Raw genomic sequence first — 15,077 nt, 5'->3', positions numbered from 1 at the left:
AGAGCATGTCTCCTTATATGAATTTATGTGTGTCTGAAGATTCTCGGTGAGGTTTTTTTCCCCTGTGTCGCAATCATCTCACATTCATGTGATGAGCTCACATGAGAGGGCCTTCTCGGTGGCTGCTCCCACACTGTGAAATTCCCTTCCACAGGCGGCTAGGCTGGCATCCTCTGTCCATTCCTTCAATTAACAGATAAAGACCTTTTTGTTTAAGCAGGCGTTCTGGCAATTAGCTGGTTTTACAGAGGGGACTTTACATGGACTGCATGTGCTGGTTTTTTATTCTTTGTGTTTTTAAGTTGCTTTGATACCATTCTAAATCAGTGGTTTTTGAATTGGATGGATATTTAACTGGTTTTTTAAAAAATGTTTATTATCAGACTTTTAACTGCACTTTGTTTTGTTGTAAGCTGCCGTGAGTCCCATGTCAGGAGAAAGGTGGGCTATAAATTCAATAAATTCATCCAATATTTACCACCGAATGGGATGGTTTTGAAACAGTATAAATGGGGTTTATTTCAAGGTTGGTGGCACTGTGGTAGCTATTTCATGGTTGCTATTGTACACAGCCCAGTTTATCCAGTCAATCTAATGACTGGCATAACACTTGATTGTGTAAGTCGATCCTCACTCTTACAGTTAAGTGCATTTTGGCACATATTGATAAAAACTCATGTGCATGAATGCACACCTCTGCCCAAATATGAGGGCTTAATTTGGACACGTTTTTAAATGTGAAGACTTACATCCAGAACATGTGGAATAATGGTACTTTATAGCTGAGTGCCCCTGAATATGTGAAAATGCCTTTATGTCTCAACCATTAAACTGAAAGATAGTCTACCAGTTTCACTTTAAAGGATGGACAGGGTCATCCCTACTAAACAGTTGCATGTACCTGCTTTAGCTGAAGGTGAAGGCAATGAGTGCAAGCAGGGATTTATGTTTAAGAAGGAACTGTATAATATGCAATAGCCTACTCCATCGAAATTAACATTTGAGTCAGATTTTTAAAATTCAAAGCTGGGCATTGTAGGTTATTGTCCTTTGATGGCTATGATAGACATATAGAAAATTCCTCCCTAAAATAATAGGTTTTAAAATCCTTTCTGGAATCGTTCTCTGAGATTTTCTGACCATTCTGAATGCAAGAATGTTCCATTTTGTTTGTTAACACATCTTGGTAATTTCAGTAGGAGTGCTTTTAGCTGAGTAGAGAGGTATCTTCCATTTTCGAGTATGATGGCTTTCCCCAAGCTGAATTTTTTGGGGGACTTTCACTGTGTTTCTCAAAACAGTAATACCCTCCATTGTTCAGCTTTTCTTTCTGAATGTTCAATGTGAGCCTGAAATATTCCTGATGGATTGGATACTACAGAAGGATCAGTCCACCTGTATCTCCAGATTTTGTTGATGTTGTCCTGGGAGTTCAGTTTGTAACGCAGACAGATGCAGGGCAGTTGTGACACACGTTGTTCCTCTTGCGTGTTTGTGGGGCTTCATGTGTATAAACCTCTGCATGGATCTTCAAGAACACATTCCATCACCACACAGTGGAGTGGCAGAAAGCTCATCTGATAATCATGGAGATGGGTTTGCCAAATGAGATAAGATTCAGGACTCCTGTGCTTTGAATAGTGACATAGAAGAGGGAATTTCAGAAGGTGACGTGAAGGTGAAGTGACCAGCAATATCTGCTGCAATCCCTTCTGCACAAATGTTAAGGAACAGGAGCCCTGTTCCTTCATCCACCTTGCAATCATACATGAAGACTCCAAGGAGATGTGAAAGGGATCTAGGAGTCCAAGTAGATCACAAACTGAACATGAGTCAACAGTGCGATGCAGCAGCTAGCGATTTTAGGCTGCATCAATAGAAGTATAGTGTCTAGATCAAAGGAAGTAATAGTGCCACTATATTCTGCTTTGATCAGGCCCCACCTGGAATACTGTGTCCAGTTCTGGGCACCACAATTAAAAAAGGACATTGAGAAACTGGAGCGTGTCCAAAGGAGGGTGACTAAAATGGTGAAGGGTCTGGAAACCATGCCCTATGAGGAATGACTTAGGGAGCTGGGGATGTTTAGCCTGGAGAAGAGAAGGTTAAGAGGTGATGTGATAACCCTGTTTAAATATTTGAAGGGATGTCATGTTGAGGAGGGAGCAAGCTTGTTTTCTACTGCTCCAGAGACTAGAACGTGGAACAATGGATGCAAACTACAGGAAAAGAGATTCCACCTCAACATTAGGAGGAACTTCCTGACAGTAAGGGCTGTCCAACAGTGGAACACATTCCCTCGGAGGGTGGTGGAGTCTCCTTCCTTAGAGGTCTTCAAACAGAGGCTGGATGGCCATCTGTTGGGTATGCTTTGATTGTGATTTCCCGCATGGCAGGGGGTTGGACTGGATGGTCCTTGCGGTCTCTTCCAACTCTATGATTCTATGATTCTTAATAAACTTTTAGTAGCATCTGAAGGAGGTGATACAATTAGCTGTAGATGGGAGCTGGTGTAGGATATTGTCCAGGGATAGTGGGGAACTGAAAGACACACTAACAACCAGTAACCACACTGAACATTTCTTTAAGGATTGTTTTCCCAAAAGGAGTTCTTAGAGATGCCAAAGATAGTGTAATTAGATTCATCCTGTTCTGAACGTTGGCCTTAATTTGAACCAATAGAATCTTTTTGAAAATGGACATACTGTGTATGACATTACCTTTTACTCATGAGATTACTGATTAACTTCCACTTCACTTCCACTCTTGATTGGTAGCAACTGTTGAAGGTCCATAGTGGGTGCAACAAATTATCTTGAGCTAATGGAGTTGTGGGTCTGACCAATGCCCAGATGGGAACAGCCTGGGATGTGAGTTCTATCATGGAGGTTAAGATATATTAAATAACACAAGGCTGTTTTCCAGACATGTTGCCTGAGATCACCTTGAATCTCAGATCCTTTGGTAGGCAAAGAATGTGCGCTGAGTTTCTCCTCCAAATGGCTCTGAGCATGTGTAAAGTGCCCTTGTATCAGTACTGAATAACCCATCCACAAATTGGGTGGAAGATCTTCCAGGCAGTAGCAGATAGTATCTTCCATTATCAGCCAGGCATTGACTCTGCTTTAGATTTTAGCTCAAATCCTGGTCTGCAAAACCTCAGATGGCTCCTTTATATATCAGACTAAAACCTGGACCAGATTTACTCAACCATTAACATGGAAACCACCATTGCTTTTAGGTGTCCTTCCTTGCGATGGGACTGGGCAACTGTGGAAGCTTGGAGGAGTTATTAGCCCACCCAGGAGACTTGGAAGGGCCACATCCCCACCAGAGACATCCACTCAGATGTCCTCTAGTTCAGTGGTTCTTCCTCCAGATGCTTTGAACTTCAGTTTCCATATGTCTGAATGTTGACCAGGTCATCTGGGGCTTCTGGGAGCTAGAGTCTAAAATAAATGGATGATCAAAGATTGGGAACCACTACTGAACTTCACCTTGCTTTTTAGGCTTTTTAGGCAAAATGAAGTGAGCAGAAATAATTTCCCATTCACTTCCTGTTAAAAAAAAGGCCTATCGCGGGCCTAAATTGGTCAGGGGGACGGGGAACTTAGCAAAAATGCCCCCAGGTCCCTTAGAGGCCATTTTGAGGCAAGAAAAAATGACCCTGGGAGGTCTCAGGGGCCACATCTTGCCCACCTCTGCCTTAGAAGTACCACTTAAAATCTGTTGAATGAATACTCATTGATTGTGCTTGTCCTCTCTTTTTAGATCCTTACTCCATTGCAAGCAGTGATGGCAGTATCTCAGCCTCAGTGACCTCAGTCCAGCCGCAGGCATCCAGCAGCTCGGCTCCCAGTTCTCCTGCCTCCCGCCACTCAGTCAGCACCCTCAAGAAATGGCTGACCAACCCCGTCCGCAAGTTAAGTGCTGGTGGGCTACCTCGAGGCGAACGCCCACTCAGGAAGCCAGAGGGCCGGACACGGCGGCATGGGCGCCAAGAGGATCGCAAGAGCATCGACTTGGGCCTTCTGGGCCAAGGGGAGGGGCCCCTTGTCAGCCCACGGGTCTCACTTGGCACGGTGAGAGAGGGTGAAATAACACAAATGTACAGAGGTAGAGGTTATTGTGTTGATAACTCATCCCACAAGGCAGGTCTAGCTAACTGCAGCTTCTTGTAGATTCAGGCTGTGGGGTTTAGACTGCAACAAGCCAGGAGCCAAATCTCAATTGGGCTACAGGTTCAATCATCCTTAGCACTGTTTTAAGCCTCTGAAGGCTATTGGCCTATTTTTATTAGAATTAGTGCAGTGCAGCAGTCAGAGATCCTGACTAAGGAGCAAAGACACCAATGGTTTAGAGCCTTATCACATGAGAAAAGAAAGCTGAAAGGTAAGATCAGTTTTCTGCTTGCCTCTCCTCTTGCTGTCATAGAACTTCAATTCTCCTTCCCAAGGGAGACAATTGTAAATGCGTGTGTTTTGCCAAACAGATTTTTCCAGCACAACAGAAGGCATGCTTTTACAACTGTCTTTTTCAGGAAGAAAAGTGCTTCAGCAGCATGCAGAGAGGCACAGAGAAATTCCCTACTCTCTGTGTCCATTTCCAATTTCTTTTCTCATGCAATAAGGCTCAGGAGTTTATCACAAGTGGCACTTAGATTGCCCAAACGTCATCAAATAGGACAGAAGTGTCACCAGTGTGATCATGCCGCAGGCACTTCTAAAGTGGAACGGAAGAGTTATTGCCATGGAATCATCAAGGAAGCAGCCCTTTTCTTATTAATGGATTAATCCGTTAAGAAAAGGGCTTCTCCGCTGGTGATTCCATGGCGATAACTCTTCCATTCCACTTTAGAACCACCAGGCATGATCACATTGGTGACACTTCCACCCCATTTTGATGACATTTGGTTGACAGAAGCTTGACGTTTGTAGCTCCGTGAGATAAACCCCATAGAGAACAAATTAAAGTCTTTATGATAGAACTCCATTCTAAGATAGGAGAGTTATTGAGGGAGTTTTTCTAATCTAGTTTGTACATCTCTAGGGAAGATCAGAGAAATAAGAAGTGGAAACATGCTTAAGAGTATCAGTTTACATCACAGAGGGGGTCAGGATAGGTAGACGGAGAGGGAACCCATTGCAGCTCACTCAAACTATCTAACCCAGTGGTACTTTTATTCTTGGGACTCCCTTTTACACCTACATACAGATGTCTTGCATCTGCTGCTCTTCAATTTTTGCAAAGTTTTTTGTGGTATTGTTTTAATTGCTTGTTTAATCGATTGCTAGTCTCCTCTTGAAGCCTTTTTGAGAAAGAATAAGACAGTAATAGTGATGATTAAAACACATACACCTGAAAATACTTCTGTTTATTCCCTTCCTTCCTTCCTCCTTCCTTCCTGCCCCTCCCGAAAATGTCTTTACTGGAATTCAAACTGTTCCCTTTGCCTGCTATCATTCCCCCAGTGCTTTTTTGCATTAAACACTGAAGATACTTGAAAACCCAAAGTAGAGGATCTATAATTAAGCAGCTGCTTTTGATTTTCATAATTAATTCTGGTTGAAGGATTTGAATATCCCAACTGAAGAATTTCAGTGTTTAGAAGGGAGTGGATAAGGCAGGAAAAACACTATCCTGGTTCTTAAAATCTAGCAATAATATTATTAGGATTTGTAGTAATTTCTTTCTTACTTTTCTTTGTCTGATAAACTCAAAGTTGCTCACAGAATAATTTATAATTTATAAAATGTGTAGGAAACAGTTCAGACAAACAACCTAGATTTTAAATAAAACTGAGACCAGGGTAAAACAGTTCTGCGTAAAACTATGGTGACAGGACTAACCCATGCTCAAAGCTCAGAGGAACCAAAAGGTTTTAGCAGCTGCCCTGAAGCCAGCAGAGAGGCCGGAACGGCGGAGCTTTCTCCCTAGAGAAGTTCCATCATCTGGGTGCTTCAGTGATGTTTGTACCGTTAAGCAGACTGAGGAAGCAAAGATAGCAAATTGCCGTGATTGTTTTGTTATTGATTTTACCGCCAGAAATGGAAAGAGGTGGGATTTTCTTCCGCATGTGTCAAAGGACCTGATTAGCTTTGGGTACTGTGCATCTTGGCTTGAGTCAGTGGAGAGCTTCAAAATGCCAGCCCTGGGGTGCTGCAATAGATACTCACTCATTTGTTTTGTGTACATGCTGGCTCTAGATCAAGAGTATGGGCTGATATCTTGTTTCTAGTGACAGATGCAAAAACTCCACTAAAATCATTCCTTCCTCTCCCTTGTCCAGAATATCATCCCCTCGGTTGGGCTTACTTACAGTGTCCAAGCTTGGCTAAGGCGGGTGGGTGGTGATAGAATAATTTTTTTAAAACACAAGGAGGCCATTTGTAAGGAATAACTGGGGAAAACATCTCCTTCCCACCCACTAGTTCTCTCCTGTAATTTATATCACTCCTTTATTTGCTTTAGAAGGGATACAGATAATTGAGATCTCTATGTACTACAGGCTGTTCCCAATTCTAGTTTAAGCTGAACCTGATTCAGACCAACAGGTAGCAGGAACTGACTCATGAACTGTCAGCCATCTGGGAGGGCAACACCAAAGCAGCCAGGAGCTCCTGGTGGTGGCACTGTTGGTAGTGCTGCTTCTCCTTGGGACAGCTTGAAAATTTGAGGGGTGCCAGGCTGTAAAACTACCATTCACTGTCTTCTTGACACCCTTTCCCTGTATTCACAGGATGGCAACACTCATCTCCCAGACCTCTCCCTGCTCTCCAGCCTACTCGAAGGGGATGGCTCAGGAAAATGCACCCAGGTGAGCCATAAGGTGTGTGCGCGTATGTATGGGGGGAGGAATAAAGGTATTCTTAACTCGTGAGGGATGGAGAGCAGGTGATCCATTTTTCTCCTTTCTTCATGGGATAAAGGACATTTTGAACTCGAGTGGGAGCAGAGGCTCCTTATGTTAGTAATCAGGAGGTACTGATGCAGCTGTTCCATTTTTTTCTTCCATGGTAAGAAAAAAAATGGAAAAAGGAGTGGGATGATGGATACAAATAGTGGATGACCTTATGTGAAGGCCCATAAATTTTAGTGAATAATGTAGGGCAATTGCAGGGTTAAAGCCTCATCTGAAATTGCTCAAAGTAGCTTTCTGACACTTCAGACTGGCATGGATGGATATCTCCTGTTGGAGTTGCCCCTGTGTGCCGAAAGGGTGAGGTGTTTAATACAGGTGATTTAAATTTCTTTTATTTGTTTATGTACCACTCAACTAGAAAAGGACCTTTCAGAAATATAAAGGGGGGGGGGGGGATCAATAAAATCTTCTTACCAATCCTGTCTAATACAGTGATACTGTACAACAAAACTTCTCTGGGTTAGACCTCAACTGAATCTAACAAATTTATTTTCCTCTCTCTTTCTATGTGTGTGTGTGCATGCACACTTACATATGCAGTCACCACACATATATTATAATGTGTTAGTGTGCATGTATAAACATGTGCATGCATATACACACTTGTACATAGCAATATATATATATATATATATATATATATATATATATATATATATAGCATAATATATGTGTAGTGTGTGTGTGTATCCTGCACTATACACACATATGGAGACACCTTCACATAGATACAGACACTCTGTGTGTGAGTGTGTATATTTGCACGCATTTATAAACATATACATGCAAACATACACATAACATGATGAATGCTTCTATATTTAGTTTTGTTTAGTACATAGGTGAAGAATGTGTAGCCCCCTGGTTGTTGTTCAATTGTGACCCCCGTAGTCTCTCACCATTGGCTGTACTGTCTAAGTCTGATGGGAACTGCAGTCCAGCCTATAGATAGTCACATGTTCCCTATCTCTCACCTAGAAAATACTGTATGCAATACTGAATGTGATAATTAAGTGCTTATCCGTGGGTCTGCGTTTGGAAAAGCTGTAATGTAGTGCTGGATCACATGCATTTTGCATTCATGGTCCCAGGTGCAAGACCTGGAGAGGCACTGCCTTTCAGAGTAGATAGTCCTTCACTAGATGTTGTTGTTGTTGTTGTTGTTGAGTGCTTTAAAGTTGTTTCTGACTTAGGACTACCCTAAGTTGAATCTATCATGTGGTTTTCTTGGAAAGATTTGTTCAGAGGGGCTTTGTCTTTGCCTTCTGAGTCTGTGAGAGTATGACTTGTCCAGGCTCACCCAGTGGATGAGGAGAGATTTGAAACCTGGTCTCATAGTCTAGTACTCAAACCACTACATCATAATGGCTCTCCCTTCACTAGATAGGCTTAATATTTGCTGTGAGACCCACTGATTTCAGCAGGCTTGTTTGTACTTATCCCTGCATTGCAGACAAGCTGTTAATACATTTTATTAGCAAGATTTTAAGGTGTACTGTGAGTTTGCTTCAGGGATCATGCAGAGTCAGGTTTTTAAAAGCAAAAACAGTAGACAAAGATGTTGAATTAATGATAAGTATATAAACACTGACAAAAAACAAACAAAAAGGAATTGCAGCAAGCTGGAAATTGCTGAGTGCACCAAGAGGATTTATTTATATATATTTTAAATATTAGCGTGTGCAAAGTCAATGAAATTTACTAAAGCCTCAGCCCCATATGCATTTAAGCCATATTGAATTTAGAAGGACTAACTTTAAGTATACATGTATAGAATTGTGTTTTAGTTTTGATATGAATAAAGAAAAATGGATAAAATGTAATACAGCGGGCCTTTCACATTTGCTGGACTGAACAAATGAAATAGGAGATCTGAGTTTTTGTTTTTAAGTGACCAATTTGTAGCTATTTCCAGCCCTATTTCAGGCACTTGGGATGCTTCCAGATGGAGAGTTCCTAGCATTTCCAGTTAAAAAGTGCTCCTGGTATGTCTTCTCCTCCTTAACATGTTTACTCTAGTTACTAAAGGGACATTAGAGTCGAAATACCCTACAGGCAAAAGATCCCTGTATGATCTTGGAAGCTAAGCAGGATCAGCTCTGTTTAGGACTTGAATACGGGACTGCAAATGAATATAAGCTGCTGTAGGTTGTAATTCAGATGAAGGAGCTGGCAAAATCACCTCTGAGTATTCCTTGCCTACGAAAACCCTATGAAATTCATAGAGTCCCAGTAGGCTGACAGGCAACTTGAAATAACACACACACACACACACACACACACACACACACACACACTAAAAGGACAGAAGCAATTGTGAGACGACACCAAAGGGCTGCAGATCCAAAGCAGAGTCCCCTGGACCCTTGTTTAAAATTCCATAAATGAGGCAGTCAATTTGCTCAATAATCACTTCCTCTGGGACTTCCCTTAATCAGGTAACAGTGTCAAAAGCTAGAGGAACACTTTAAATTGTAGCAGTGTTCCTGGGTCTGTGCTTGGCATGTCTTCCCACCCCTTCCCTGATCTTTCAAAACATCTCATGTTCCAGAGAGTGCTTATGGGAAATATGAGACTCCTCGTCCTGGCTCAAGCAGATGACCTGATGTGTCTCTTAGGGCACCAGCCTCCTCTTATCTGTCATTGTTGCAGGCTATAAAGTTGGTAAAATGGGCTCTCTTCTCTCCTGGCAGGGTCCTGACCCTTCTCTGCTCTCCAATGAACCCCAAAGCCCTGAGCCCACCTCAGAAACTCTCATGCAACTCCCAGCCTCTGAGGAACAGGAAGAGGAGGAGAGGCGCAGTGCCTTAGAAAAGAGTATGTAAGTGATTTCCTTTGGTGCATCAGCATACAGGCTTGGTCGGAGGAAAGGCCAGGGGATGGGAGCAAGTGGGGAGTAGCAGCCCCTGCCTCTTAAGAGTCAGAAAGGGCTAGGGAACACAGAGGCATAGGCCTTGTGCTTGTCCCATGGGGGCTGTTTCACATGTACAGTTTAACAGCTTCAGTATACAGTATGCATACTCAAGGTGTATCCCATACAAGGTGAAAGATTTACACGATCTGAAGAGAAATCAGAGTATAAAAAGGCAGGGTCTGAGAATTTGTGACCCTGCCAGACATAGGTGATCTATGATTCCTAGGGTGCCGCCCCCTCCCCGGCCGCTGTGGGCTTTGTTGAGTGACATCCTCTACTCCTCATACCTTCAGCAAAGTTTTATTTATTTGTTTATTTATTTATTGCACTTATATCCCAACTTTCTCCTTAAATGGGGGAAAGGATTAAGTAGTCTCAAGCCTCGTTTCCCACCCCTATTTGTACAGGCGGTATAGATGCATACTGCATGGAATTGCCATGCCCTGATCCTCTGCCATGTTCAGGCATAAAACTACATTGACTGGTGGGGAAATAAACTATAGCAGCACAGGACAAGATAGTGTGGTGACAGTATTTTTGCTCTGTCTGTAATGGACAAAAGAACCTGCAGTTTGCACTATTTTGGTGGGCCCTGCAAGGCTCTGTTTTCAGGAAGTTCTGTTGTTTCTTTGTAGCTGGAGATATGTGCACTGAACAAGAAAAAGGGAGGGATAGATAAGAAAGTGAGGAACGTGGGTCATCCTGTGAAATTACTTTCCCTCAGACACTATTTCTTCTTCTCATCTGCAGGTTTGTTCTCAGGGAGTTGATTGAGACCGAGAAAATGTACGTGGAGGACCTGGGCCAGATTGTGGAGGTGCCAAAAATACTTCTGTTTTAATGTCTGATTCCCTTTTCCACCATCAGAACATGCTCCAGATTATTATGGGATCTAGCATAAATCTATTTTCATACTTCTGTGATTCTTGATATACCCTTCCTGCTGCTCTAGTGACTGCAGTGAGAACAGTAGGAATGATGGATCATGCATGATCCCAGTATTCAGTTCAGGATATCTTTTAAGTATCTCAGGTCAGCTGGTACCTCGCATTCCTGCTAACCTGTTCCTTGTGTGGGTGGGTATATTAGTGTACTGTGCTGTATCCTTCAAGAAGAAATAAGAGCTCCATCCAATGTGGAGAACTTAATAGCATCCCTAACTCCACCCTCTCTCAATACCTCTGCCTCCTTTGCACAAAATTCCCCATAACACAAACCCACAGTTTTTCTAACGAATCCAGCATCGTCTGGTTGGTTCATTTTCATTAATTCCACAGAAGTGAAATTTTATCTAGAGTTTTGTCTTGAGGCAACATTTGCGCCTCTTAATTTCCTCTTGTTTTAAAGATATGCAAGTTTCTCATCCTCACATTTATTTGAAAATAGATCGACAAGATCAACATTAGTGGCTGCAAATGATTCTAAATTCAGTGATGGCTGCCAGATACTGTTGTAACCTGAACAAACTGAAAGGGTTCTAGTGATCCATCTGTTTTCTCTCTGTGTGTGGTGTGTGTGAATGCTTTTCCTTCTCCTGAATTTATGTTGAACTGCTGCCAATCAATTTTATTGGGTGACATTGACTTCTGGTATTTAGAGAATACGTTTTTCTGTATTCATTGTCTCCACACTGTAATTTTATAGCTCAGCTTCAGGCTTGTGTCTGTTTAGATATTCTCCACTCACACACTCACTTCATATCCCTGCTTTCTTAAATCTGTCTTTGTAAGGAAAGTGCTCCATCCACAGATGATTTCTTTTCTCCTTAATTTCTCTCCTTAAGCTGTATACTTTTTTGAATTTTGACAGATCTCCAAAATATGCAGTATTCTAAATATTGATAAGCTATAACCCATCATCTATTGTTGTTGTGTGCCTTCAAGTCATTTCTGACTTATGGGAGCCCTATCACATGGTTTTCTTGGCAAGATTTGTTCAGAGGAGGTTTGCTATTGCCTTCTTCTGAGGCTGAGAGAGTGTGGCTTGCCAAAGGTCACCCACTGGGTTTCCATGACTGAACAGGAATTTGAACTCTGGTCACCCAGAGTCCTAATCCAACAGTAAAACCACTACACCACACTGGCTTTCCTTTCATCTATAGAATCAATCAGTTGTCTTTTTCTGTATTCTAATACTATGCCTCATTAGGAAGCCAAAATATTGCCATCCACCCAGGAAAGGGAAGCCCAAGGTTTGCAGAAAAACAAGTTAATCCATAGGGGGGAAAACCCTAGGAGAGAAAAACTGAACCCTGGAAACAGAGTCCACTCCTATGGTGTTGTGTGACTTTGGGGCAATTAGGAGGAAGAAACAAGAAAGCTGAAGGTGGGGATGGAAAGGAGTATCCTTGAAGATGGCATGGCTCCTTACCTGTAACCCCTGACTTGGAATATTTAATACTGAACCTGCTTGTTCATTTCTGATGCTTACTCAACTGTAGTTGGTTTTGCACTAACTTTCCAGCTTCTCTTGCCCAGCTGGTTTCAGTCAATTTAGACTTCATCTGTTTATGTGTTATGTTTGCTTAAGATTCTTAAAGTAACACTGGTTCATGCTGAATTTTATCTGTTCCTTTGTTGCTCTGACTCCCAAATTTGGAGACGGTTCTTCTGGAATTTTTCAATGTTTGTGATGGATTTTACTCTCCTGAAGAATCAGAGGCCATTTGCCAATTTGGCAATTTACTCTTGATTCCAGATAATTTATGTACAAGATAAAGAACATTGGTTCTTATGCAAATCCTTGGAAGTCTCCACTGTTTACTTTCCTTTTCATTTTTTCCTTCTCTCTGTTGCTTCTCTTTTTAACCTATTACCAATCTTATCCCGTGGATAGGATTTCTTTTGGTGTTTTTTTTGGGGGGTGGTGGTGTGTGGTGTGTGTGTGTGTGTGTGCAGGAGAGCTTTGCCAAAAAGAATTCAAAAAGCCAGGCATACAGTGCCCACAAGTTTGCCCATATTCTTTTGTGTGTCTCATGCCCTCACAGAACTCTGGAAGAGTGATGAGGAAGAATTCTCCTTTGCAAAAGCTCTGCAGTATTCAGCAAGGCTTGTTCTTCTTCTCTAGATTTTTACAATTCTGTCTCAAATCATGCTTTCCAGCTCAGCAATGTACCTGTTTCAGGTACCTGTCTCAAGTCTGTAATTTCCTAGATCTCTTTATCCCTCTCACCAGTTATTTTTAAAAAGATTGTGTTAACATATTGGCTACCTTCCAGGTTTTTTGATTTAAGGAGGCTGATTTAAGTGATATTACAAATTTTAGTTAATACTTCAGCAGTTCCTCATCTGTTCTCCAAGAGCTATTGGGCGAATGCCACTTGGCTGCCTATTTCTTTATTTCTTTATTTATTCTGAGGCACGGGTACCCTTCCAGCATATTTCTTATATAAAGGAGACTAATGCAAATGATTCTGTTGGTTTTACTGCAATTTTTCCATTGCTGAGCCCGTCTTTTACATCTTTGTCATGTAACAGCCCCTCTATCTTTCCTGCTTCTTGTATGTTGAAAAAAACTTGTATTGAAGTTTTTAATGCCTTTAGGGATTTGCTCTTTGTTTTCCTTTTCTGTCCCTTGCCACATTGTTCATGGTTTGCCAAGTTTTGTGCTCAATGCTGCTCTTTCTTCGCTTGGATAAAGTTTCTGCCTTTTAATGAAAATCATTTTGTTCTTTATTTAACCATGTCTTGTTCCTGGTGAGCTCTCCTAACCCTAGAAACTGTGGTATTCTATGTGTGCTGCTATTAATATACTTAAAATTGCTTATTTGTTTTTCCATTTGAGTGTGTCTTTGGATCCAGAGTAGGCTAGCAGTTATTCCTGACACTGTATCAGGAATAATGGTCAAGCTGTCAGAAATTATGCATAAACTCATAATTTGTGGTCCTGTCCCCAGAAACGACTTTCTGGGACTGAAGGGTGCAGGAACAAGCAAACAAGATACATAACAGAATAATAGTACTCTACCAGACATAAATTAAAACTATTGCAATTTCATTAAAATAAAATGGCAAAACATAAGTGCCATGTTCCCAACAAGATGTTCCCAAACCAGAAAAATGAATGCCCCATGATCACTGATTTGTTCCAAAACAGGAAAATCAGAGGTCTAAGTGGGCCATCGTGGGAAACAAATTACAGCCATGGAACAAAATGATGATTTTTAACTGGAAAATTATACTAGTTGAAAAACACTGCCTGTACATTGGTTAGAAGAAAACATAACTCACTGAAAAGGACCATAATGCTTGGTAAGGTAGAAGGCAGTAGGAAAAGAGGAAGACTGCATTCCAGGTGGATGGATTCAATCAAGGAAGCCATAGCCCCGAGTCTGCAAGATCTGAGTAGGGCTGTTGATGATAGGGTGACTTGGAGGTCTCTCATTCATAGGGTGGTTATAAGTCAAAGTACACTTGAGGGCAGTTAACAACAACAAACATTGATCAACAACAGGAGTGGATGAGACAGTAGAAGAATATGATGACTCCTTTTTTTTTTTTTGTCAGTCATCCCGCCAGAAACACTAGAAGGAGAGAGCTTGCTTCTTACAGAGCATAATGACCTGAATCTTTTCCATAATATCTTCACACACACATGCACACACCTTTGGTAGGAGTGAGGAACCTTGGGCTCTCCAGATGTTTTGGATTTCAGCTTTCAGAAGTCCTCAGGCACCATGGCTATTGGAAAGGGACATAGGGAATGGTCCTTCCCAAAGATCAAGAGGACCAAAAGAGCTAGAGGTTTCTTTTTAGTCTATTTTTTTAAAAGAAAAGATGCTGAGATTTCAGGGAAGAAATCTCAGTTACTCCAAGAACAAGACCTTGAAATAGTGGGGGTTTAGTCAAATATGTAACTCAGCCTCTCAGTTACTCCAAAAACAAGACCTTGAGATAGTGGGGGTTTAGTCAAGTATGCACCTTTGGATTTGCATAATGCATCTTCAGTGCAAAATTGGGTATTTTGTCCTTGCATATTATGTAAAATCATCAGCTCAGCAGGCCAGTGATTTTTTAAGTGTTCTGATTTGTTGGATTCATTTTCATACTAGCTTCTCTGCTAGGAAATACCTGATGGTGTAAAGAACTAGGACTGGAGGGATGTATTTTAGTTCATGCAGAGTGCTGCCTCCCCTTCCATTCCCCTCCCCTTCTTCCTCATTTCATTTGCACCAAATGCCCTGCAAATGCTGCCTCTTCTGTTGCTGCCTCTTTCAGGTTAAGATTGTTAACAGGGTATCAG

The 15,077-nt window shown here is 41.7% G+C and overlaps 1 protein-coding gene across 5 annotated transcripts in view; it reads left to right on the top strand.

The window, feature by feature from the left end:
- LOC149322722 (rho guanine nucleotide exchange factor 25-like) overlaps nt 1-15,077 on the top strand; it is an 87,106-nt gene that overhangs the window by 51,839 nt on the left and 20,190 nt on the right. For 3 of the 5 annotated variants that reach the window (XM_089482073.1, XM_089482080.1, XM_089482086.1), the window contains 4 exons: nt 3,772-4,082; nt 6,740-6,829; nt 9,616-9,743; nt 10,587-10,653. In XM_089482073.1, the coding sequence (XP_089338199.1) occupies nt 3,772-4,082; nt 6,740-6,829; nt 9,616-9,743; nt 10,587-10,653 (596 nt within the window). The remainder of the gene's footprint in view (nt 1-3,771; nt 4,083-6,739; nt 6,830-9,615; nt 9,744-10,586; nt 10,654-15,077) is intronic. The other 2 variants (XM_089482076.1, XM_089482090.1) reach the window with 1 other exon arrangement.

Source organism: Sceloporus occidentalis, unplaced genomic scaffold (genome assembly GCF_023333645.1).
Source record: "Sceloporus occidentalis isolate IW3139 unplaced genomic scaffold, rSceOcc1.0.p SCAF_1, whole genome shotgun sequence".
Taxonomy (NCBI): domain Eukaryota; kingdom Metazoa; phylum Chordata; class Lepidosauria; order Squamata; family Phrynosomatidae; genus Sceloporus; species Sceloporus occidentalis.
Note: the sequence above shows the minus strand (reverse complement) of the source record. Positions and strands in the feature narration are given on the sequence as shown.